Source organism: Mobula birostris, chromosome 8, assembly GCF_030028105.1.
Source record: "Mobula birostris isolate sMobBir1 chromosome 8, sMobBir1.hap1, whole genome shotgun sequence".
In the NCBI taxonomy this organism is placed as follows: domain Eukaryota; kingdom Metazoa; phylum Chordata; class Chondrichthyes; order Myliobatiformes; family Myliobatidae; genus Mobula; species Mobula birostris.
In genome coordinates, this window is record NC_092377.1 from 24,373,831 (window position 1) to 24,401,521 (window position 27,691).

At 43.7% G+C, this 27,691-nt stretch overlaps 1 protein-coding gene across 1 annotated transcript in view; it reads left to right on the forward strand.

The window, feature by feature from the left end:
* Positions 1-27,691, forward strand: part of ryr2a (ryanodine receptor 2a (cardiac)) — a 785,545-nt gene that overhangs the window by 634,283 nt on the left and 123,571 nt on the right. The window contains exons 74-76 of the mRNA XM_072264911.1: positions 430-542; positions 4,768-4,864; positions 8,511-8,617. Coding sequence (XP_072121012.1) covers positions 430-542; positions 4,768-4,864; positions 8,511-8,617 — 317 coding nt within the window. The remainder of the gene's footprint in view (positions 1-429; positions 543-4,767; positions 4,865-8,510; positions 8,618-27,691) is intronic.

A 27,691-nucleotide genomic window follows, 5' to 3' on the forward strand; every position in this document is an offset into this window, starting at 1 on the left:
CTGACGAAGGGTCTCGGCCTGAAACGTCGACTGCACCTCTTCCTACAGATGCTGCCTGGCCTGCTGCGTTCACCAGCAACTTTTATGTGTGTTGTCTACATTTTTAAGTCAGTTTTATGTTTATGAGCCCATTTTAAAATGTTGTTCGAAATGGGCGAATATCGCTTTTACGAAAACAACTGAAGGATTTCTATACCAGCAGGTAACATGCAATGTAAACCAATGTTGCACAGAATGCTTTCATCTCTGGTTGGGCTCAAAGCTGTCATACGTAAATCACTTCATAGACAAACTCTGTACAATCACACTCCAGCAGGAACAATGAGGACCAGTTCAGGAGCTTAAGCCAACTGATTATCATTCCATTCAAAGTTAGTCACACAGTTGTGGTAGTAAGATTGACTTTTGTCTCTGTACTTAATATTTCAGGTTGAGCACCCACAGAGATCTAAAAAAGCTGTCTGGCACAAGCTGTTGTCCAAGCAACGTAAACGGGCAGTTGTGGCCTGCTTCAGGATGGCACCGCTTTATAACTTACCTCGGTAGGAACTGATTTATTTCCCTCTTGAGCCCAATAAGAGAACTGGTATTCAATCTTTGCATTTTCTCTGCAGCACCAGGAAGAATTCACAACATTATAAATAGATAGTACTTGCTCCAAGTAACAAAAGAGTACAATTTTTATTTGACCTGCACAAATTTAGCTAACTAAGTTTCGAGCACTTCACACATAGAAATTAAATATAGAAAAGTCAGCAGGATTGGTGATGAAATGGATGTTCAAAAGACTTTTCTGGAATCACAGAAGAAGTTATGAGTCAAAGGTAGCTATGCAATGTTCTAGGAATTGAGAGTGATTGAAGATCCAGCCATTAAAGGGGGAAGAGAGAGATGAGGAATTTATAGGAAACTGTTGTAGGAGTCTCATTAGGAAGAATCTTGGATGTGGGTTCATGAAGCCGGCAATACATCGGTTGGCCAAGACCTTGGGGGGATTTATAATTGAGGATGGGGACTGTGAATTCAGAATGAGAATCAGGTTTAATATCACTGGCACGTGTCATGAAATTTCTTGTGATGTGGCAGTGGTATATTGCAATGCATTATAGTAAAAACTGTATATTACAGTAAGAAGTATATATATTTATTTAAAAGTCAAATACATAGTGCAGAAAGAGACAAAAAAGTAGTGAGGTGGTGTTCACGGGTTCAATGCCCATTCAGAAATCTGATGGCAGAGGGGAAGATGCTATTCCTGAATCTCTGAGTGTTGGCCTTCAGGCTTCTGTACCTCTGCCCTGATGGCAGTAATGAGAAGGGGGCATGGCCTGGGAAGAGAAGAGTGCAAGGCATGAGAAGCTAGTAATGGGCACCAAGAGTACAAGGGATCTTCTTGATAAGGCCAATGTAAGGTTTATAAATTGAGTTTCTAACACTGGCGATGGGAAAGTCTATTTCGATTTAGGTGGCAGTGATTTAGAATATTTTTGGTGGGTATGGAAAGCTGTAGATGTGGTAGTGCCAGAGTGGATTAACAGCTAAAGCTCTGAATCATTAGTTCACTGATACAAGTTTGAAATCCATCATGGCAGTTGGGGAATTTAAATGCAAGAATAAGTGCAACTAATGGTAACCATGAACTGCTGTATTGTTGTAATAACCCCGCCTGATTCACCTAAGGGAAGGAAATGTATCAATTATCCTTACCTGGTTTGGTGTATACGTGATCGACTTGGAACTGCCTCTTCAGTTCTGGATGGGCAATCAATGCTGGCTTTGCTATTGTTGTCCACATCTCTTGGATTAGTATGTAAAAGGTATTGATTGTGTAAGTGGCTGAGAAGGTGATAATAGCAGGAATAAGGGAATAATGATAAAATAAAACAAAAGTCATTGCCCCTATGATGATCCCCCAATGACTGACAGTCTGGGTTTTTCTCATAGAGACAGGCTTCATCATTCAGGATTCATGACACCATCAGCAGCAACCAGTAGCATTTTCATTGTACTTAGTGCCTCTGCCTTCTTGGATGCAGAATGAATCACCCGTACGTTGCTGTGCAAGCTTTGTTAAGTTTTATTTTTACAATGCATCCGGTGCTCGCCCTTGTTAACTCTCCCAGTAATGCTACGCTGGAAGTGGGGCTGAGAAATCCAGTCAGTTCATGCAGCTAAAGCTTGCACTGGAGTAAAACAAATGTGCGGTTGGAAATCAGGTCACTCGGGTTCTCATTCACAAAGAGCAGGTGCAGGTAAATAGCACCGCTCACTCTTCACAGCAGCTTGGACAGTGCAATCTCATGGACCTAATAGTACACCCACACCTCAAGGACTGTAGTCAATCAATGGGGCAACTCTCCACCACAACCTCAAGGACAATTAGGGATAGGCAATTGAATACAGACTTAGCCTGTGAAGCCCCCGTCAATAGAGTGTGGCAAACAGAACTGCATACTCTACTCCATGCAGTCTAACTACAGTGGTGTTTTGTAAATTTGCATAATAATATCCCAACGTTTATATTCTATGCCTTGACCTAAGAAGGCATGCATGCAATATGCCTTCTTCACAACCCTATCCACATCCATTGCCTCTTTGAGGAAACAGTGGACTTCAGCCTCAAGGTCCCTCTGTTGATCAACATCCCTTAACGATCTACTTTTAACCCCTCATTAACTCTCCCAGCAAGAAGTGGGGCTAAGAAAGCCAAGAACAGTTTATGCAGATGAAGCTTACTTACTTCCTGCCCTTTACAGCACTGGTGTTTCAGGCAGTAATAAAGGCCCTCCAACTCTATCTGTACAGTAGGATTCTTCATTGATGTTTCTGTAACAATTGTTTTTTGACCAGTCAGGGTAGTTAACTGAGCTGAACCCCTGAACCTGGAGGACTGGTTGACCACTCTTAGTCTGGCCTCGACCCTTTGACCTTTTGGCATTGGTGATCCTACTAAGAGCCAAAGTACAAGGCCCTGACATCAGCCAACATAGTTCTCTGGGTTATTGGGGCATGCAAGCCTCTAAATCCTATGGTAAGGTTGTGGTTTTCTTGGAGGAGATAGAGCTTGAATTCGAATAAAGCAAACGTGTGCCTAGAAATCAGGTCATTGAAGATGTTGTAAGCTTAGATAGCCTTCCTCATTATCCACACCATCAACTTTATGTCATCCACAAACTTACCAATCACATCTGCTGTGTTCACATGCTAGTTGTTAATATATATTGCAGACAACAGTCCCAGCAGCTATCTCTGCAATACAATACTGATCACCAACCAGGAAAGCATCTCTACACCACTACACTTTATCTCCAGCTATCAAACCAATTTTGGATTCAATTAGCCATCATGTATCCCATGAACTTTGAACTACTGGATGAGCCTACCTTGTCAAATACCTGACTGGAGGCACTGCGTCCAGAACATGTTAAATGCCATTTCAGACATCATCTTTGTCTGCTGGATAGCAGATCAGAATCAGGTTTAATATCACTGGCCTCTTGTGAAATTTGTGAACTTTGTGGCAGCTGTAAAATGCAATACATGATAAATGAACAAAAAAGATCTGAATTACAGTAAGTGTATATATATATATGTGTGTGTGTATTCAATTGTTACATTAAGAGAAGTAGTACAAAAAACAGAAATTTTAAAAAAGTAGTGAGGTAGTAAGACCTCGGCTAATGTACATCAAAAGCCTAGCCAGGTGGCTACACATCGAGGAAATGGAAGTCATCCAAAAAACGAAGGATAGATCTATATGGAAAACCACGGTCACCAAAGTCTGCATCGGATATGGTACCTAGACAGACAGACAGTGAGGTAGTGTTCATCGGCACAATGTCCATTTAGAAATTGGGTGGCAGAAGGGAGGAAGCTGTTCCTGAATCACTGAGTATTTGTCTTCAGGCTTCTGAACCTCCTTCCTGACGGTAACAAAAAGATGAGGGCATGTCCTGGGTGGGTGGGGGTCCTTGACGTTTGAAGCTGCTTTTCTGAGGCACTGTTCCTTGCAGATGTCTTGGATACGACGAAGGTTAGTACCCATGATGGAGCTGACTAATTTGACAGTTCTTTGCAGCCTGCTATGATTCTGTGCAGTAGCCTTCTTCTCCCTGCACCCCCCCCCCCATATCAGACAGTGATGGAGCCAGTCAGAATGGTCTGCAGAAGCTTTCGAGTTTTTCAGGTGACGAAACAAATCTCCTCAAACTCCATGCTCTTGATGTCAAATATTCATGGTCAAATTTTCTTGCACAAGCATGTTTCATATTTTACTAATTGAATTGACTTTATTTCTTACACCCTTCATGTGCATGAGGGGTAAAAATCTTTACGTTACGACTCCATCTGAATGTGCAATGTGCAAATTATAGTACTGTGTAACAAACAGTGTACAGTAAAATATACAACAGTCAATATAGCTTAGAATATATTTTAGAAGAACAAATGTAAATGCTGTGTAATTATAAAAATACATTTACAAACCTAAATTTAGATGTGAGATTAATAGCCAATTTATGTTGGTATACACATTTTTTCTATTATTAAAATTGACCCTGATTGAAGCAGATAAAAAAATCTAGCTTGAGGTGGTAAATGTTCAAACTCATTGCAACAGATGCTGTTAGTTGACAGGGAAGTGTTACAAAGAGGGCCTTCACTAACAACATTTATTTTGTTAATCAGTTTAATGTTAGTAGCAATGATATCCAGATCTGATGCATTAAGTAAAGCAAGTAACACGGTCACTGGATTATTCTTCTTCAGGCATCGAGCTGTCAATCTCTTCCTCCAAGGGTATGAGAAATCATGGATTGAAACCGAGGAACATTATTTTGAAGATAAGCTAATAGAAGATATAGCTGTGAGTAACACTTTGTAGTTGATTCCTGTGGAGCTGGATTTGCATGAAATACAATAAAACGTTAGAAATATAAAGCATACCATGCTGAAAGATTATTCTATTCTCAGCGTGATTATTTTTCCATCACCACTTATTTATCTACAGTAAACACTTCCCACAGAGATTACTGCTTGATATGTGCATCCACCATTTTGATCCTGGATTTCAGTAAGTAGGTTGACATAACAGAAGGCTATCTATGGCGTTATTGTGTAAGATATGGGACATAACATCTGTTAGGTGGTAAATGATGGAATTTCAGGCAAATATATTAATGACACTGTGAAGATCGTACAGCAATGTTGAAGGAGGATGTTTTCATTTACTAAAATTGATTTAGAGCTTCTCTGTACAATCACAATTTTACAGAAAGGTTACTAACAGCACCCTTGCTAGTTGGAATCTCTGAACAGATCAGTCGCATCGGTCACTTGCTTCCATATGATCCCTTTACCGCAGCAGCATATTCCAGGATATCTTCACGATTAATGGGAAAGAGGAAGGGTCTCCATGTGGTATGGAGAATGACAGGTAAAATTATACAGATCTCTACAACATCTTGGGCACAACAGTGAGAACTTGTCACTGTGTGTCCAGCAAAGTTGTTTTTGCAAGTAAAATATGGAAGACTGCCAATGTATACCTCATTGACAAAAAGTAAGGCAAATTGGACCAGTCAGATCCCACGTGATCGTTTGCAAAGGAACAGAAGAAATATTAAAACAAATGTTGCTCAGTGATGTTCAGACTGAATTTTGCCCGAGGTCTTGTTACACACTTGGACCAAATTCTTAAGGTGAGGTGCTGCGTTCACCAGCAACTTTGATGTGTGTTGCTTGAATTTCCAGCATCTGCAGAATTCCTCGTGTTTGCGTTTTCAAATGGAACTGTTCTTCATTTCGGGGCAGCATTGACCAAGTATAGTATCGAAGTGCCTATTAAGGTTGTCAAAGAGAATTGCGGACTAAACTTTCCATCAGTTTCAATGATAAAGAAAAACAGTTATGGCTGTTGGAGGATAACAGCCTCATCCTGAGGATATGAGCCACAGGAACTCCTTGGGGCAACATAGCATGCTGAAACTACTTCAGCTTTTTCATCCATGATTTTCACTTTATCATAAGCTTATAGGTGAGCTGTGGTTCCTTAAGGTTGTTATAGCTGTGGGTGGTAATGGGGGACAAGCTCCCACTCCCTATTAAATTCTCCCATTGGCGTGCAGCTCAAAAACCCTCTGACAACCAAGTCCAGCTCCTGGCCTTCACATGTGGCTTAGCCACAAAGCCCAGTGGGACCGTTTCTACAGTCCTACATTGAGTTCAATGCTGAATGGCAACTCATGCGATACCACGGGTGCCAAATTGTATCAGTCTCTGCTGTTCCCTTGGATTCATCAGCTGCATGGAAAGGTGGACCCTGCTACATGGGCATCAGCTTGCTCTCCATGTCATACTGGCTTGCATATCACATAGAGAGCTAAGATGTGATATCCACAGTTGAACCTGACCAGTGGAGGGCCTCATAGCTGGGCTGATGGTTGTGTACTGTTCTGTTCCAATGACAACTACTCAGAAGAAGCAAGAAAACAACTCAACAATTTTTCAACTGCATCTGAGGAAGTCAGTGAGTGCCAGCCTTGTTCACAATGTTCACATCCGAAGGAACTAAAAGTAAAAGGCATTGGACCTTTTAGAGGAAGAAGCTGTAATGGGTTGGGGTGCAGGTATTAATTTGAAGTGATGTGTAAAACTAATAAAGAACAAATTAGCATGAATCAAAAATAAATAAAAGTTAGACACATCCTAATCAGAGAGCAAGGACATGAGAGGCAAAGCTAAGATTCAGAACTCTCTTCAGAAGTGGGATCTGTACTGGGTCCAATGTTGTTTGTCATATACATTAATGATCTGGATGATGGGGTGGTAAATTGGATTAGTAAGTATGCAGATGATACTAAGATAGGTGGAGTTGTGGATAATGAAGTAGGTTTTCAAAGCTTGCAGAGAGATTTAGGCCAGTTAGAAGAGTGGGCTGAAAGATGGCAGATAGGGTTTAATGCGGATAAATGTGAGGTGCTACATTTTGGTAGGACTAATGAAAATAGGACATACATGGTAAATGGTAGGGCATTGAAGAATGCAGTAGAACAGAGGGATCTAGGAATAATGGTGCATAGTTCCCTGAAGGTGGAATCTCATGTGGATAGGGTGGTGAAGAAAGCTTTTGGTATGCTGGCCTTTATAAATCAGAGCATTGAGTATAGGAGATGGGATGTAATGTTGAAATTGTACAAGGCATTGGTAAGGCCAAATTTGGAGTATTGTATACTGTTCTGGTCAGCGAATTATAGGAAAGATGTCAACAAAATTGAGAGAGTACAGGGAAGATTTACTAGAGTGGTACCTGGGTTTCATCTCCTAAGTTACAGAGAAAGGTTGAACAAGTTGGGTCTTTATTCTCTGGAGCATAGAAGGTTGAGGGGGGACTTAATAGAGGTATTTAAAATTATGAGGGGGATAGATAGAGTTGACATGGATAGGCTTTTTCCATTGAGAGTGGGGGAGATTCAAACAAAAGGACATGAGTTGAGAGTTAAAGGGCAAAAGTTTAGGGGTAACATGAGGAGGAACTTCTCTTCTCAGAGAGTGGTAGCTGTGTGGAACGAGCTTCCAGCAGAAGTGGTTGAGGCAGGTTCAATGTTGTCATTTGAAGTTAAATTGGATAGCTATATGGATAGGAAAGGAACGAAGGGTTATGGGCTGAGTGCAGGTTGTTGGGACTAGGTGAGAGTAAGAGTTCGGCACGGACTAGAAGGGCCGAGATGGCCTGTTTCCATGCTGTAATTGTTATATGGTTATATGGAAAGAATGACTCCCCTCTTCTCTGCTCTTTCTTCATAGATGGTGGGTGAGCTGCTGTTGCTCCCAGCTTTGTTTGGAAAGTCGTGCATACATCAAGAATCAAAGCAGTTTGTTCTACCAGAGACAAACTGAAGGGGTGCAGTGTTAACCAGAGCGCGTCCAGCACCTCTTTAAGAAAAAAGCTGAAATAAACAAGCTAATTAATTAGGTGTTGCCCAGGGTGATTTGAGTATCTCGGAACTGCTGATCTCCTGGGATTTTTACGCACCACAGACTCTGGAGTTTACAAAGAATGTTGCCAAAAGCAAAAAAAACACCTAGCGAGTGGATTTAACAGGATGTTTTCGCTCACAGCACAGCCACTTGCTGGATGTTATTTTTATTTTTGGCACCATTCTTTGTAAACTCTAGAGTCTGTTGTGCGTAAAAATCCCAGGAGATCAGCAGTTTCCGAGATACTCAAATCACCCTGCGTGGCACCTAATTAATTAGTTTGTTTATTTTGGCTTTTTTCTTAAAGAGGTGCCCGACGTGCTCCAGTGCGCTCCGGCTAGCACTGCACCCCTGATAAACTGTACATTTCTGGTGAACAGGAAGCTGCTTTCCGAGCATTTAACTTTTGTGTAGTGAAATACATATTTTAATGTTTTAGATGGAATCTAAATGTATTTATAGTATTGTGCTGGAATAACAAAGCATTAATCGAATTCCAGTTTTCTTAGAAGCTTATCTGTTTCTTTCCTTAGAAACCAGGGGGAGAGAAGCCAGTGGAAGAGGAGGAGGGGAACAAACAACTTGACCCTCTTCACCAACTCATTCTCTTGTTCAGTCGAACGGCTCTGACAGAAAAATGGTAAGTTTAAGAAAATTCCTCAATTAGCATTGAAACCAGAACTGCTAGAAATATACAAGTGGTCATGTAGCAGATGTGGAGAGAGGAAGATAATTCATTGAGGTCAATTACCAATAAACAGAAGCAAAAAATTAATCAGAGATGTAATTAGTTTTAGGCAAAAATGATTGAAAGGGAGGGAGGGGAGAACAAAAGGGAAGGTTTGTGATAGAATGGAAGAGGGAAGGGATTAAATGACAGGATGGGGCAAATCAAAATGAAATTGTTGTGGATTGATAAAGAATTTTTTTAAAAAACTGACCCCCATCCCCCAAATGAAACTAACGTAAGCAAAATCATGACTAGTAGAAGAAGCCTAAACATTTGAATCTGTGGGATGTGTAATGCTTGGCTTACACACTTTGAGAATGTGTGTTCTCACCTTTTGACAGCTCCTCCTCTCAGTATTCAATGTAGGTTCTTCACCGTGACTAGTTAAATCTCCCACTACCTCAGCTGGCTGCATCCCAACACTCTTAATTAAATAGGTGTGGAGATAAGAAGGCATTGGTGTTGGTGCAGGGAGCACGGACCTGAACAGCAGTGACTGTTATGCTGCACCCTCTCTGATAAATAAAGAGTTCAAAGGCGTGGAGTTTCCGAAGCTCTCATCACTAAGATAATGGACATTCTGTGGAATGATCTTTGTCGTGCTCTTGAGGCTACATGATCTTTGTAAGCCGTGGATCTCTGCCAGTTTTCTCACTTCTGAGACAAACGTCTCGGAAAAGGAGACATTTCTGAGTAGCTCCTCGAAGTTCCTACTCAGAAATGTCTCCTTTGATTGCAGTGGGGCTTGGTGACATATTGAGTACTGGTATTTGCCACTAACATGGGTTCCCAAGAGAGCTGTTAGCCACTTCATGACCATATTGAGTACTGGAATTTTCCCCTAACATGGGGTTCCCAGGAGAGCTGGTGGCCATTTCATGACCCTATGAGTTCCCCTAAAACAGACCCTATTGTAAACAGGAAGTTTGTTTCTCTCTCTCAGACATTTTCAATAGCCAGCACTGTCCACTGATATGAAACTTGGGGAACAAGGGCTACCCTTCAGCTTCAGAAACCAAGGAATTCCTAATTACAGTGGTGGAGTGTAGACACAAGAGCCACATAACTATTGGGCTGGAATTGTTTTATTATTGTTGCGTATGCCAATATATAGTGAAAAGCTTGTCTTACCTACTGTTCATACAGATCACTTCTGCTCTGGGGTACTGTAAATTAAAACCATAACATAACAGCGAGAGAAAGGTAACAATAAGATACAAGGTTATAACAAGAATGACTGTGAGATCAAGAGCCCATCTTATCATTGCAGGGAAGCATTCAATAGTCTTATAACAGGGGATGGAAGCTGTCCTTGAGCCTGGTGGTACTTGATTTCAGGCTTTTGTATCTTCTTCCTGACAGAAAAGGGAATTCCAGGTGGGTGAGGTCTTTGGTTATGCTTGTTGCTTGACTGAGGCAGCAAGAAGTACAGACAGAGTCCGTACAGTGGGGTTGGTGGTCTGGTTTCCATTATGTGCTGTGCTGTGTCCGCAATTCTCTACAGTTTGTTTATTGACATGTGTACCAATTGCCATCCAGACAGGATGCTTCCTACAGTGCATCGATACAAATTGGTAAGGGTCGAAGGAGACATGCCAAATACCTTTAGGCTTCTGAGGAAATAGAGGCTTGGTGATCTTTCTTGGTTGTGGTGTCTATGTAGTTGGACCAGAACAGGCTGTTGGTTAGGTTCATTTCTAGGAACTTGAAGCTTTTATCCCTCTCATTCTCAACAACAATGATGTAGACAGGAGCATGCACACTCCCCACACTCCCCAACCTTCCTGTAGTCAATGGCAACTCTGGTTTTACCGACATTGAGGGAAAGGTTGTTGCCACGACACCATGTTACTGTCTCCCTCCTGTACTCTATTTATCTCCTTCTCTCTACCTCCTCCCTGTACTCCAACTCATTGCTTTTTGAGATGCATCCCACTGCAGTGGTATCATCTGCAAACTTGCAGATGGATTTCGAGCAAATTCTAGCCACACAGCCGTGAGTATCAGGTTTGTACTGAAAAATGCCACTGGTCAGCTGAAGTTGAGATTCTGCTGCTGCCTCAGTTTGAGGGTGCACTGCAGTACACGGCAGAAAGCTGTGGAGGTTGCATTATCATCTGCTGCATGGAGATCGAAGACTATGTCTGCTGATGGAAGAAGAAAACAAAGGAGACCTGAATTTTGAGTGCTTTGTAGTCTGGGAGTCATAAGGAACAATTGGTGCAGACTCCTTGGGGATATGCCTGCTCAGTATTCAAAGCCCCATCTCCAAGCAGTATGGAGGAGCATTCATTGATTGCACAGGGTATGAGGGACTGACTAAAAGAGTTTCAACCAGCTTGGTTTATGAAAATGCAAATCATGTTTGAAGATGTATTTGAACTTGTTACTGAAATCACAGAGAAGGCTAATAAAATGAATGTTCTGGTCATTTGACAATGTACCACAAGTAGGTCTTGTTAGCAAAACTGAAGGTGATGGGTTAAGAGAATCAAATTTTAAAAAAGCCAGTTGAAGGCCAGAAAAGTGAGTCATTGCAATGAACTATTCATTTCACACTGAAGTATGATAGACTGGAACGTTGTCCAAGGAGCATTGTTTTTATAGGTATTGGAAAAACAGTAAGATTTCAAATATTGGTATTGAAAGCAGACCTGGAGTATGATACCAATTGATTACAAAAAACAAGCTGTTGGACAAACTGCTTGAGTTCTGATGCTAATCTCAACCTACACAGCATTAGGAGACTAGTGCCTATTTTGGAGCTGGTTGAGTTTACTGCTTTCTGTGATCCTGCATGGTGGCCCCTCCACACCAGACAGTGATGCAACCAGTTGGAATGGTCTCCATGGTTTACCTACAGAAATTTATGAGTGTTTTTGGTGACATATCAATTTTCCACGAGCTTCTATGAAATATAGCCACTGCCCTGCTTTCTTTATAATTGCCTCAATATATTGTGCCCAGGATAAATCTTCAGAGATGTTGACAACCAGAAACTTGGAGCTTCTCACCCTTTCCGCTGCTAATCCCTCTATGAGGACTGGTGTGTGTTTCCTTGACATCTCTTTCCTGATGACCATAATCCGTTCCTTGTTCTTACTGACACTGAGTGCAAGATTGTTTTTGCAACTCCACTCAGCCAGGTGACCTATCTCACTCCTGCATGCCTCCTCGTCACAGTTGAAATTCTGCCAACATTAGTTGTGTCGGCAGTAAAATGATAAATGGCATCTGAGCTGTGCCTAGCCACATGGTCGAGGGTGCGGAGAGAGTGGAGCAGTAGACTAAGCATGCATCCTTAAGGTGTGCCAGTGTTGATTGTCATGGAGGAGGAAATGCTATTACTGATCTAGACAGACTATGGTCTCCTGGTAAGGAAGTCAAGGATCCATTTGCAGAGGGAGGTACAAAGGCCCAGGTTTTGGAACTTGTTGATTAGAAATGAGTGTATGATTCTGTATGATGCTGAGCTGTAGCCTGATGTGGGTATGGTTATTGTACAGGGGATCCAAGGTTGAGTGGCGGGCAAGAACAGGAAGGCAGATTACTATCTGAATGGTGTCAAGTTACGAAAAGGGGAAGTACAAAGAGATCTAGGTGTCCTTGTTCATCAGTCACTGAAAGTAAGCATGCAAGTACAGCAGGCAGTGAGGAAAGCTAATGGCATGTTGGCCTTCATAACAAGGGGAGTTGAGTATAGGAGCAAGGAGGTCCTTCTGCAGTTGTACAGGGCCCTGGTGAGACCACACCTGGAGTATTGTGTACAGTTTTGGGCTCCAAATTTGAGGAAGGACATTCTAGCTATTGAAGGAGTGCAGCGTAGGTTCACGAGGTTAATTCCCGGGATGGCGGGACTGTCATATGTTGAAAGATTGGCTTGACAGGGGTTGTATACACTGGAATTTAGAAGGATGAGAAGGGATCTGATTGAAACATATATGATTATTAAGGGATTGGACACGCTGGAGGCAGGAATCATGTTCCCGATGTTGGGGTAGTCCAGAACCGGAGGCCACAGTTTAAGAATAAGGGGTAGACAATTTAGAACGGAGTTGAGGAAAAACTTTTTCACATAGAGGGTTGTGGTTCTGTGGAATGCTCTGCCTCAGAAGGCAGTGGAGGCCAGTTCTCTGGATTCTTTCAAAAATGAGTTAGATAGAGCTTTTAAAGATAGTGGAGTGAAGGGATATGGGGAGAAGGAGGGGAGAAGGCAGGAAAAGGGTACTGATTGTGGATGATCAGCCATGATTACAGTGAATGGTGGTGCTGGCTCGAAGGGCTGAATGGCATACTCCTGCACCTATTGTCTATTGTCTATTGCCAGTGAGATTGCATCTGCTGTTGACCAATTAGGGTGATGGAGTGAAGCATCTCAGCCACTTATGATGTCATGCTTTGCTTTGTAGGAAGCAAACCCTCCCAGAGCAGATGTATATCCGATTCCATCTCTAACCTCAAATGGAATTCTTTTCTTTTGCTCTATGAGGTGGTGTGCTGGGGCAATGGCATCAACATGGGTGACGCCGACGGGCTCAATAAACTAATTAGAAAGGCTGGCTCTGTTATGGGAGTCAAATTGAACACATTAGAAGCTGTGGTAGAATAAAGGACCCCACGGAAAATCCTGGCAAATCTGGACAATATTTCTCACCCTCTGCATGCCACCTTGGCTGAACAGAGGAGCACGTTTAGTTATAGACGAAGATAACTGCGCTGCTCCAAAGAGCGCTATCTGAGGACATTCTTACCCTTGGCATTAGGCTCTATAATGAGTCAACCTATAGCCAGGGAAGGATGACCCCCTCCTGTTAGACTGTTTGTGGTAACTTATTTTTTATTCTTTTTACTTCTCTTCTAATACTTATAGCTGTGCACTTGTAATGCTACCGAAACCCCCTTTTTCTGGGTGTGTCTCGAAATGCAGCTGGTTAGCCTCTCGCTAACAGCCGCTGGATTCCGTGTTGACGAACTCGCTTTTCTCCGGTTTCATGTGCCTAAGGTGTATACGACTTTGGCCCTGCCAAACCTGTGAGACTGGGATGTCTCACCTACCCAAACCCTTATGTGTGTGAATGCTGTGTGATTTACTGCCCTGAAACAGCCAGTCAGCATAAAATTACAGATCGCACACTGAATACAATTATAAAGTATATTTGTGAATGGTAACTTATCCAAAGAGCTAGTAAAGAAAAAGAAACAAAAGGGCCCATTATAATTAAACAGTCAAATGTGCACAAGTCGGAGCTCAAATATTCCAAAAGCCATATTCACCGATCCTCGGCAGACCTCCGCGCCTGGGCTCCATCGAATCGTATTTCCTGCAACACACATAAAAGTTGCTGGTGAACTTCAGGCGAAGGGTCTCGGCCCGAAACGTCGACTGTACCTTTTCCTAGAGGTGATGCCTGGCCTGCTGCATTCACCAGCAACTTTTATGTGTGTTGCTTGAAATTCCAGCATCTGCAGATTTCCTCGTGTTTGCGTTTTTAAAATCGTATTTCCCCACTGGATCGAATCCTACGACCAGTTCTCTCTAGCATCTTCACTCTTCATCTACCACCAAACAAAAACAAAGACCTGCCACCAGTGTCAGTCACAAAACCGCTATCCCAGCCTTCTCCAGAACCTTCCTCTCCTTCCACTTTCCTGATTGGATGACCCGCATTCCTAAACATCCCTTATCTCCACAATAACCCAAACAATGCTTCTACAGAAAAACCAGTACATGAAATAACCTACAGCATTAGCAGTAACACCCTTACACTACTGTGACACTGTAATTTCTTTTTGGATCAATAAAGTATCAATCTTAAAATAGCCTTCCCTGTGTAGTAACTGGATTTTAAAAACATAGAAAGCATACAGCACAATACAGGCCCTTCGGCCCACAAAGCTGTACCGAACATGTCTCTACCTTAGAACTACCTAGGCTTTACCCATAGCCCTCTATTTTTCAAAGCTCCATGTACCTGTCCAAAAGCCTCTTAAAAGACCCTATTGTTTCTGCCTCCGTCACCGCCACTGGCAGCCCATTTCACACACTCACCGCTCTCTGTGTAAAAAAAACTTACCCCTGACATCTCCTCTGTACCTACCCCCCAACACCCTCTTGTGGCAGCTATTTCAGCCCTGGGAAAAAGCCTCTGACTATCCACACAATGAATGCCTCTCATCATCTTATACACCTCTATTAGGTCACCTCTCATCCTCTGTCGCTCCAAGGAGAAAAGGCCGAGTTCACTCAACCTGCTTTCATAAGGCATGCTTCCCAATCCAGGCAACATCCTTGTAAATCTCTTCTGCACCCTTTCTATGGCTTCCACATCCTTCCTGTAGTGAGGCGACTAGAACTGAGCACAGTATTCGAAGTAGGGTCTGACCAGGGTCTTATATACTTTATACTTTATTGTCGCCAAACAATTGATACTAGAACGTACCATCACCACAGCGATATTTGATTCTGTGCTTCCCGCTCCCTGGAGTGCAAATCGATAGTAAATATTAAAAATTTAAATTGTAAATCATAAATAGAAAATATAAAAATGGAAAGTAAGGTAGTGCAAAAAAACCGAGATGCAGGTCTGGGTATTTGGAGGGTACAGCCCAGATCCGGGTCAGGATCCATTCAGCAGTCTTATCACAGTTGGAAAGAAGCTGTTTCCAAATCTGGCCATATGAGTCTTCAAGCTCCTGAGCCTTCTCCAGGAGGGAAGAGGGACGAAAAGTGTGTTGGCTGGGTGGGTTTACCTCTGGGCTCCTAAATTCAATTCCATGATTGATGAAGGCCAATACACCATATGCCTTCTTAACCACAGTCAACCTGCGCAGCTGCTTTGAGCGTCCTATGGACTCAGACCCCTGGGATCCTGCACATTGCCAAGAGCCGGACTATTTCCTATTTAGTTCTGGATCACCAGTCACGTTTCTCTGAGTTCCTCTAGCACTTTGTTTAGTTTTGCTCCAGATTACAGCATCAGTCAGCTGACTCTCTTCAGTTTAAACAGACTGTAGTAGGGCACAGATGGGCTTGCAGAATAGGTCGAAAAGTGGAAGATGAAATTTAACTCAGAGAAATGTGAGCTAGTGCCATTGCAGCAGTGAGAAATAGGATGTTGACCTGGATGTGATGGCGTTCTAAATTGGCTGCAGGAACAGAGGGACCTATGTGCATAGATGTATGAAAATATCAGAACGTGTTGAGAGAGTAAGATCTTGGCTTCATATGGTACAAAAGCCACAAAGTTATATTGAAACTTAATGATGCTCTGGTTAGGCCACAACTCCAATATTGTGTCTTATTGTGGTTTGCGGTGATCACACATTATGAAGGATGTGGAGGTCCCGGAGCGTCTACAAAGGAAGTATACCAGAGTGGTTTCAGGATGTGAAAGTTCAGGGTTGAGATCGGCAGACATGCCTAACATTACAGAGAGTTGAGTTAAGGTAAACAAAGAAAAATTGCCCCCATTAAGTGAAGGGACACAGATGAGGGTGTAGAATTCTGAGTTTTTGGAGCTGAGATACAGATGAGGACTGAGAAAGAATACTTTATGCAATGAAGAGTAAAGACCTTTAACTCACTGTCAGTGAGGGTGGCTCAAAAGGAGACAGTAACTGATTTAAACACAAAATTTCAGAGACATTTTTAGAAGGTGTTTGCAGGGCTGTAGGGATTGAGCCAGGGAGTCAGACTGAGTGGATTTCAAAATTCAAAGTATGCATATTATGTACAACCTTGAAAATCATCTTCTTGCAGGCAACCACAAATACAAAGAAACCCAATAGAACCTCTTGAAAAAGACCGTCAAACACCCAATATGCACAAAACACTACGTTGTGCAAACAATTAGAAGTAAACAAATAGCACTCAGAACTGAAGTTCACGAAAGTGAGCCCGCAGCCCTGAAGCCAGTTCATCACTGCAGCCAGTCGACAGCCCATTTGTTGCAGGCCACAGCCTCAGTTCAGCACAGAGGTGAGTAAACCTCATGGAGCAGCAATCTAAATACCAGCCTCAGCCCTGACACCCTGACCTTTTCAATCTGGCCTGGCGCTTATATCGACCAGGCATCAGCTTGTTCCTCACTGTTGGAGCCCAGGCCCTGCCGCTCAATTTGGCCATAAGTCTACTCCAGCTGTGGGCAGACATTGGGTCGTTTCTCGCTGTTGGGCCCGAGCGCCGCCGCCTCGATTTGGCACGTACGTGCCACACTGCATCTTTGAAATTCTAATTCACCGAATCCCCCAGAAGACTGCAAAAATGGCCAGGTTGCACAGGTGGTTCAAAAGGGAAGTTACAGGCTATTGACTGCAGTGACAATTGTCCAGAGAAAGTGTGATTAATAGAGTAGTTAGTAGATTTGTTTGCTGCTAGTAAAGCATCACTGTGTCTCACTAGCGCCATCTTAAACCAGAAGATGGACTAAATGGCTTCTGTGACTTCATCTTCCTGTTTTGTGACCAGGTCAGAGAATTGTAGCTGAGTCAGGGACACCTAGAGTGGGACTGTGTAGAATGACGAGAATATGAATAGAAACCATAGAACACTACAGCACAGTAAACAGGCCATTCGGCCCTTCTAGTCTCTGCCAAAACTTTATTTCGCTAGTCCCATTGACTTGCACCCAGTCCATAACCCTCCAGACTTCTCCCATCCATGTATCTACCCAATTTATTCTTAAAACTTAAGAGTGAGCCCGCATTTACCACGTCAGATGGCAGCTCATTCCACACTCCCGCCATTCTGCGTGAAGAAGTTCCCCCTAATGTTCCCCCTAAACCTTTCCCCTTTCACCCTAAAGCCATGTCCTCTCATATTTATCTCTCCTAATCTAAGTGGAAAGAGCCTACTCACATTTACTCTGTCTATACCCCTCAAAATTTTGTAAACCTCTATCAAATCTCCCCTCATTCTTCTATGCTCCAAGGAATAAAGTCCTAACCTGTTCAATCTTTCCCTGTAACTCAACTCCTGAAGACCCGGCAACATCCTGGTAAATCTTCTCTGCACTCTTTCAATCTTACTGATATCCTTCCTATAGTTAGGTGACCAGAACTGCACACAATACTCCAAATTTGGCCTCACCAATGTCTTATACAACCTCACCAAACATCCCAACTCCTATACTCAATACTTTGATTTATGAATGCCAGGATGCCAAAGGCCTTCTTTACAACCCTGTCTACCTGTGACGTCACTTGCAGGGAATTATGTATCTGAACTCCCAGATCCCTTTGTTCCTCCACACTCCTCAGTGCTCTACCATTTACTGTGTATGTCCTACCTTGATTTGTCCTTCCAAAATGTAACACCTCACACTTGTCTGCATTAAATTCCATCTGCCATTTTCTGGCCCATTTTTCCCTCTGCAAGCTTTGAAAGCTTTCTCGCTGTCCACAACACCTCCAATCTTAGTGTCATCGGCAAACCTGCTGATCCAATTTACCATATTATCATCTATATCATTGATATAGACAACAAACAACAATGGTCCCAGCACAGATCCCTGAGGCACATCACTAGTCACAGGCCTCCAGTCTGAGAAGCAATCATCCACTACCACTCTCTGTCTTCACCCACACAGCCAATTTCGTATCCAGTTTACATCCTCTCCGTGGATACCTAGTGTCTGAACCTTCTGAACTAACCTCCCATGTGGGACCTTGTCAAAGGCCTTACTAAAGTCCATGTAGACAACATCCACAGCCTTTCCTTCATCGACTTTCTTGGTAACCTCCTCGAAAAACTCTGCAAGATTGGTCAAACACAATCTACCACGCACAAAGCCATGCTGACTATCCTTAATCGGCCCTTGGCTGTCCAAATACTTGCATATCCGATCTCTCAGAACACCTGCCAATAATTTACCTACTGCTGATGTCAGGCTCACTAGCCTGTAATTACCCGGTTTACTTTTGGAGCCTTTTTAAATCAATGGAACAACATGAGCCACCCTCCAATCCTCCGGCACTGCACCCGTGGCTAAGGACATTTTAAATTTTTCTGCCAGGGCCCCTGCAATTTCTACACTAGTCTCTCTCAAGGTCCAAGGAAATATCATGTCAGGCCCGGGGGATTTATCTACCTTTATTAGCTGTAAGGCAGCAAGCACCTCCTCTTTTTTAATCTCTATATGTTCCATGACACTACTGCTTGTTTCCCTTCCTTCCATATACACTATGCCAGTTTCCTGAGTAAATTCTGATGCAAAAAAACTGCTTAAGATCTCCCCCATCTCATGAGGCTCCGCACATAGATGACCACTCTGATCTTCTAGGGGACCAATTTTGTCCCTTACTCTCTTTTTAATATACTTGTAGAAACCCTTCGGGTTTGCCTTCACATTATCTGCCAAAGCAACCTCATGTCTTTTTGCCTTCCTGATTTCCTTCTTTAGAATTTTCTTACATTTTCTATACTCTTCAAGTACCTCATTTGTTCCTTGTTGCCTATACCTGCTATACACTTACCTCTTTTTCTTAGCCAGATTGCCAATATCCCTTGAAAACCAACATTCGCTATGCCTGTTGACTTTGCCTTTAATCCTGGCAGGAACATGCAAACTCTGCACTCTCAAAATTTCACCTTTGAAGGCCTTCCACTTACTGAACACATCCTTGCCAGAAAACAACTTATCCCAATCCACTCTTCCTAGATCCTTTCTCATTTCCACAAAATTGGCTCTTCTCCAATTTAGAACCTTAACTCGAGGACCAAACCTATCCTTATCCATAATTAACTTGAAACTAATGACATTATGGTCACTGGACCCAAAATGTTCGCCTACACATAGTTCTGTCACCTGACCTGTCTGGTTCCCTAATAGAAGATCAAGTATTGCATCCTCTCTCATTGGTAGCTCTATATATTGATTTAGAAAACTTTCCTGAACACATGTGACAAACTCCAAACCATCTAGCCCCTTTACAGTGTGGGAGTCCCAGTCAATTTGTGGAAAGTTAAAATCCCCTACTGTTACAACTTTCTGTTTCTTACATCGGTCTGCTATCTCTCCACAGATTTGCTCCTCCAATTCTCTCTGACTATTGGGCGGTCTATAATACAACCCTGTTAGTGTGACCACACCTTTTTTATTCCTCAGGTCCACCCATATGGCCTCTGTAGACGAGCCCTCCAGGCTGTCCTGCCTATGCACAGCTGTTATATTTTCCCTGACTAGTAATGCCACTCCTCCCCCTTTCATCCCTTCCCCTCTATCACGTCTGAAACAACGGAACCCCGGAACATTAAGCTGCTAGTTCTGCCCTTCCTGTAACCAAGTCTCAGTAATAGCAATAATGTCATAATCCCACGTGCCAATCCACACCTTAAGATCATCTCCCTTACCTACAATACTCCTTGCATTGAAATAGATGCACCTGAGAACATTTCTATGTCGTACAAACCTTTGATTTCTGTCTATACTTGCAGTCCTTGCATGACCTTTGTCCTCCTCCAACTCACCATCTGCTCGAACACTCTGGTTCCCCTCCCCCTACAAATCTAGTTTAAACCCCCTGGAGCAGCACTAGTAAACCTACCCACAAGGATGTTAGTCCCCCTCCAGTTCAGGTGCAAACCGTCCTGTCAGAACAGGTCCCACCTTCCCTGGAACAAAGCCTAATTGTCCAGAAACATGTGAAGCCCTCCCTCCTGCACCATCTCCTTAGCCACGTACTCAGCTGCACAGTGGCATATCTAAGGTATGGCAGGTATGGCATGTTCCCTGGATGCCACTTGAAGGGGGTTGCCACTGAGCAGTTTCTATTAAAGTCAGACAAGCCATCCTCAGATAGTGAAAAAAGAATTTTCTTCAGATGTATGATCTGTCTTTGATTATCATGGGTGAGGAGCACTATGATGGCCTTATTTCAGGGCATTGTGTAAGAAGACCATGAAATGTTTCTTCACCAAGTAGAGGGAAAGTGGAGCTGAAGGATGGAAGAGACGAAAGTTGGAGGCGGAGGAAGCCAAGAAGTCGAGCAAATTCTTCATGCCCTTCTTTGAAAAGTCTAGAACAGGTAGTTTGACATGTTCCATGGAGTCGCCTGTACCTGCTACAAGCTTGTTAGAATTCAAAGGTGGATCAAGTACAAGTGCGTCACAAGCCGAGGAGGAGGTCAAGTCAGATAAATCTGAGTATGACGAGATTAAGAGTGGGGCTGCAACAGAGAACGTGGACATGACAGGAGGGGAAGACAATGGTGGTGATGAGTTTATTGACGGGATTTTACCTGACGAGATTGAACCTGATGACACTGAACCTAGTGAACTGGGTGGTGTCGAAGAGCCTCGAACTGTTATACCAGAAGTGATTGAACAGCATGACATTGGACTTCTGAAGTTCGACAAGGATACTGGAAAAGCCATTCTGCCTGACGTGTTGAGAACAGAAATAATAAAGTTGGGTTCGAAGTATTTTCAGAACAGTGAGGGGCCTTTCCTACCAACAAATAACCGCTCAATGAACAAAACTTGGTTCAAGAGGAAATTGGGAAATGGTCGTGGTGAGGAAGTGACTCGCTCATGGCTGGTCTATTCCCCTTCTAAAAAGTCTGCATTTTGTATTTGTTGTCTTCTCTATTCCCGGTCAGACCATCAATCCTCATTGGAGCAGGAAAGTGGCAAGAATCATCGGGAATGCTTCACACAGTGGAAAGAAATGGAAAGAAATTTAGCTGGAAACAGAGGAGTTATTGACGTGGTATTTCAGTCACAGATTGAGAATGAAAAGCAGAAGTGGCATGATATCTTGACGAGAATCCTTCACTGCATAAAATTCCTTGCAACTCAGAACCTGGCTTTGCGAGGACACAAGGAGTCACTTCAGCTAGTCGATGACTCCAATGTGGGAAATTTCCTTGGCTTACTGAAACTACTGGCCACCTTTAACCTTGTCATAAAAAAACACCTCACTCATTTGGAAAATTATCCTGGATCCACGTCTTATCTTTCACCGGGTGTCCAGAATGAATTCATCCACATGATGGCACACACTGTTCACCAGAGTTTACTGAGAAGCATTTGTAAAGCCAAGTACTATGATCTCATGTTTGATTCGACTCCTGATCAGGCACACAGTGAGCAGTTGTCAGAAGTCGTGAGGTATGTGGAAGTTGATTTTGAGAGGAAAACAGTCCATGTTAGAGAGTCCTTCCTTGGTTTTATCCAGATAAGCCAGAAGGATGCTGAGAGCTTGGTTGAAGACATCTTGAAACAGCTAGAGAAGGACGCAATGGAGCTACAAGATTGTTGGTCACAGTGCTATGACAACGCTGCTGTGATGGCTGGACACAGAAGTGGTGTTCATCAAAGAATAAATGAGAAAAACAACCCGGCGGTGTTTGTGAATTGTGACAATCACTCACTCAGCTTGATGGGTGTACATGCAGCCAAGCAGGATACAATGATGGTCATGTTTTTTGGAACCATTAAAGCTCTCTATCTGCTTTTCTCTTGTTCAACACAGCGCTGGGAAAAACTCAAAAAAACTGCGCCTGTGGTTGTTAAGTTGGAGTCTGAAACCAGGTGGAGTGCAAGGACAGAAGCAGTGAAGCCCGTCAACAAGTACCTTGAGGAGATACTTCAAGTTCTCCAGGACATGGAAGACAATGAAAACGAGACCAGTGAAACAAGAAGTGATGCAAGGCAGCTGTACAACCACATGTTGAGTTATGATTTTCTGATTTTGCTAGGATTTTGGAACAAAGTCCTCATTTGCATTGACCGTATTCAAAAGAGGCTGCAGGATCCTAGCATGAACTTCCACGATGCTGCCCTGGATTTGAAAACCGCCTGAGATCATTTTTATGTTGAAAGAGAAGTGTTGGTCAGTGAGTCACTCGAAGAAGGAGTTGATCTCTGTCAAGAATGGAATATTGAAGTTGAAAGACGTCAGAGACAAAAGAAACGAATGGCTGATGAGAACTCAAGAGATGCTGGGTTAGCAGCTAAGGAGGAAATGGAAAGAGTCATGAACGGAACGCTCGACCGTCTTCACAGAGAAATTGACAAAGGTTCGCTCATTTACATGACACTGCTGCCAAGTTTGGGTTCCTTCTCAATGTCAAGGGACTGTGTTACGGTGCCGACAGTAATGACCTAAAGAAGAAGTGCGAAAATTTGGGCGAATTGTACAGCTCTGATGTTGATGGACAGCAGCTATATGAAGAAATTTTGGATTGCAGAATGTTGCTATCAAGGCAGGTCAACATGAAAATATCAAGACCTGAAGAGCTTCTTGAATTCATTGTTCAGTATGGAGATGAGAGCGTCCTCCCCAATCTTCGCATTGCTATTCAGATAATGCTAGCCATTACAGTTTCCATCACCAGCTGTGAGAGATCATTCAGCAAGTTAAAAGTAATACTTTCGTATTTGAGAGCCTCCATGGGTCAACGCAGATTCTGTGATCTTGCTCTGCTGAGTGTAGAAAGAGAAGAAACTGAAAAAACTGACTTTGATCACAACATAGACCAATTTGCATCAGTGAAAGCAAGGAAGGTGCAGTTATCATTTTCATGTAGTGCCATAATTTGTTAATCAAAAGATTAACAAGCTTGACTTGTATTTTTGAGCTGATATTATGGTAAAGTTATCAAAAGATGGGTGTCAGATGTTTGGACAGGGGCACAATTTCAGTGCTTGCCATAGGCGCTATTTTCCGTATACATGCCCCTGCAGATGTATTATCTTCCTATTTCTAGCCTCACTAACACGTGGCATGGGTAGCAATCCTGCAATTGCAACCCTGGAGGTCCTGTCCTTCAACTGTGCACCTAACTCCCTAAACTCTCTTTGCAGGACCTCCTCCTCCTTCCTATTCACGTCATTGGTCCCTACATGGACCATGACATCTGGCTGCTCACCCTCCCTCCTGAGAATACCAAGAACTCGATCTGAGATATCACGGACCCTGGTACCAGGGAGGCCTCAGACCATCTGGGATTCTCGATCTCTCCCACAGAAACTCTTATCTGTCCCCTAACTATTGAATTTCCTATCACTACTGCTCTCCTCTTTTCCCTCCTTCCTTTCTGAGTTGAGGGTCCAGTCTCGCTGCCAGAGACCTGACCACTGCAACTTGTCCCTGGTTGGTTGTCCCCACCAACAGTATCCAAAATGGTATAATATGTTAGAATAACTTGGGCTCTACGGTTTCACAACAATGTAAGTGATGGGTAGACTTAATGGAAGTATGTACAGTACTAAATGGCCAGAAAATATATGAGACTGCATTGAATTATGTATATTAAAAGTAACCAAAGAACACAGATACAGACTGGCAAAAGACATGTTAAATGCAGATACAAACTGATCACTGTGCATTAGCAGGCCGGGTCTTTATGTGCTGCTATTGTGACTCCCGTCTCCCCTTCCCCCACCAATACTCTGCAATCCCGTCTCCCTCAGATCCCACCGTCAGCTCCTGCGCCCTCAGAGGCTCCATCTTCCTCTCACCCCAACCCTCCCCTCTCCACTGACACCCCCAGCCTCCCCCCTCCCCCCTCTGATCCCAGCTCTCATCTGTGCCGGGTCTTTACCATCCCCTCCGACCTTCAACTGTCGGAGGCAGAACGCTCTGTCCTCAGTAAGGGCCTCACCTTTGTCCCCCTTCGCCCACACCTCAGCGAGTTCCGTGTTCGCCACAATGCGGAACTTTTCTTCTGCCGTCTCCATCTCCGAGCCTACTTCTTCGGCAAGGACTCTTCCACCCCCACCGATGACCCCTTTTCCCGTCTTCAACCCTCCTCTTCTTCATGGACACCCCGCTCTGGTCTTCTGCCTGCTCTGGATCTCTTTATCGCTAACTGCCGACGGGACATCAACCGTTTCGACTTCACCGCACCTTGTCCCCATTCCAACCTCACTCCTTCGGAACGCTCTGCTCTCCACTCCCTCCGCGCTAATCCTAACCTTATTATTAAACTCGCCGATAAGGGGGGTGCTGTTGTAGTCTGGCGTACTGACCTCTACCTTGCTGAGGCACAGCGACAACTCACGGATACCTCCTCTTATTTACCCCTCGGTCGTGACCCCACTAAGGAGCACCAGGCCATTGTCTCCCACACCATCACCGACTTTATCCGCTCAGGGGATCTCCCATCCACTGCTACCAACCTTATAGTTCCCACACCTTGCACTTCCCGTTTCTACCTCCTACCCAAGATCCACAAACCTGCCTGTCCTGGCCGACCTATTGTCTCAGCTTGCTCCTGCCCCACCGAACTCGTTTCTGCATACCGCGACACGGTTTTATCCCCCCTTGTTCAATCCCTTCCGACCTATGTTCGTGACACTTCTCACGCTCTTAAACTTTTCGATGATTTTAAGTTCCCTGGCCCCCACCGCTTTATTTTCACCATGGATGTCCAGTCCCTATATATTTCCATCCCCCATCAGGAAGGTCTCAAAGCTCTACGCTTCTTTTTGGATTCCAGACCTAATCAGTTCCCCTCTACCACCACTCTGCTCCGTCTAGCGGAATTAGTCCTTACTCTTAATAATTTCTCCTTTGGCTCCTCCCACTTCCTCCAAACTAAAGGTGTAGCTATGGGCATCCGTATGGGTCCTAGCTATGCCTGCCTTTTTGTTGGGTTTGTGGAACAATCTATGTTCTCTGCCTATTCTGGTATCTGTCCCCCACTTTTCCTTCGCTACATCGACGACTGCATTGGCGCTGCTTCCTGCACGCATGCAGAACTCGTTGACTTTATTAACTTTGCCTCCAACTTTCACCCTGCCGTCAAGTTTACCTGGTCCATTTCCGACACCTCCCTCCCCTTTCTAGATCTTTCTGTCTCTGACTCTGGAGACAGCTTATCCACTGATGTCTACTATAAGCCTACTGACTCTCACAGCTATCTGGACTATTCCTCTTCTCATCCTGTCTCTTGCAAAAATGCCATCCCCTTCTCGCAATTCCTCCGTCTCCGCCACATCTGCTCTCAGGATGAGGCTTTTCATTCTAGGACGAGGGAGATGTCTTCCTTTTTTTAAAGAAAGGGGCTTCCCTTCCTCCACTATCAACTGTGCTCTTAAACGCATCGCCCCCATTTCACGTACATCTGCTCTCACTCCATCCTCCCGCCACCCCACTAGGAATAGGGTTCCCCTGGTCCTCACCTACCACCCCACCAGCCTCCGGGTCCAACATATTATTCTCCGTAACTTCCGCCACCTCCAACGGGATCCCACCACTAAGCACAACTTTCCCTCCCCACCTCTCTCTGCATTCCGCAGGGATCGCTCCCTACGCAACTCCCTTGTCCATTCGTCCCCCCCATCCCTCCCCACTGATCTCCCTCCTGGCACTTATCCGTGTAAGCGGAACAAGTGCTACACATGCCCTTACACTTCCTCCCTTACCACCATTCAGGGCCCCAAACAGTCCTTCCAGGTGAGGCAACACTTCACCTGTGAGTCGGCTGGGGTGATATACTGCGTCCGGTGCTCCTGATGTGGCCTTTTATATATTGGCGAGACCCGACGCAGACTGGGAGACCACTTTGCTGAACATCTACACTCTGTCCACCAGAGAAAGCAGGATCTCCCAGTGGCCACATATGTTAATTCCACATCCCATTCCCATTCTGACATGTCTATCCATGGCCTCCTCTACTGTAAAGATGAAGCCACACTCAGGTTGGAGGAACAACACCTTATATTCCGTCTGGGTAGCCTCCAACCTGATGGCATGAACATCAACTTCTCTAACTTCCTCTAGGCCCCACCTCCCCCTTGTACCCTATCTGTTACTTATTTTTATGCACACATTCTTTCTCTCACTCTCCTTTTTCTCCCTCTGTCCCTCTGAATATACCCCTTGCCCATCTTCTGGGTCCCCGCCCCCTTGTCTTTCTTCCCGGACCTCCTGTCCCATGATCCTCTCGTATCCCTTTTGCCAATCACCTGTCCAGCTCTTGGCTCCATCCCTCCCCCTCCTGTCTTCTCCTATCATTTTGGATCTCCCCCTCCCCCTCCAACTTTCAAATCCCTTCCTCACTCTTCCTTCAGTTCGTCCTGACGAAGGGTCTCGGCCTGAAACGTCGACTGCACCTCTTCCTAGAGATGCTGCCTGGCCTGCTGTGTTAACCAGCAACTTTTATGTGTGTTACTGTGCATTAGCTGCCAGGATTCAACAATGTGGACCTCTTTTATGAAAGCTGTCAGATGTTATGATGCATTTCCACCCAAAAATGAGCCAGAACCCTATCTTTGCTCAGTAAATCCAGGTCAACTAACTTTTCAGTTACAGAGTATTGGAATTTCCTCAGGCTTGCTTCCAGACAATAATCATAAATTTACATTTAAATGGGTTTCCCGTGTCCCTTCTGGCAATGTTGAAACCCAGAAATGGGGTATTTTCAAGCATATGTGAGTGATACCAATTTTCTAAACTTTTTTTAATAATCCCCTGCAAATAATAAATCAACCTCACTATTTATGAATATGTGTTTTATTTTGCAATTCTCAGTTTGATGTTTATGTTACACCTCTTGGTAGCTGCTGTGACAATTCGGGTAAAAAGTATAAGGTTTGTCTTGACATACTTTTGTTGCTTTGAAGTGCACAAGTTCCCTTTATATTACTTTTTGTCAGAGAACTTTATTGTAAATCAAAGTTCAGAGAAATTTATTATCAAAGTACATATATGTCACCATTTACAACCCTGAGATTCATTTTCTTGCAGGCATACTCAGTAAATCTATAATAGAATAATAACCACACTGAACCAACTTGGGTGGTCAAGACTACAAGCTGTGCAAATACAAAAGAAAGAAATAATAAGAAGAAATAATTAAGCAATAAACATCAAGAACATGAGATAAAGAGGCTCTGAAAATGGGTCCTTAGGTTGTGGTAACATCTCAATGATGGGGCAAGTGAGGTTGAATCGTTCCTCGTGTTCTTAAAAGGGGCAACTGTAACCACGAAATGAATTAACTGACAAATAATATACTCAAAAATAATCTTCTTTT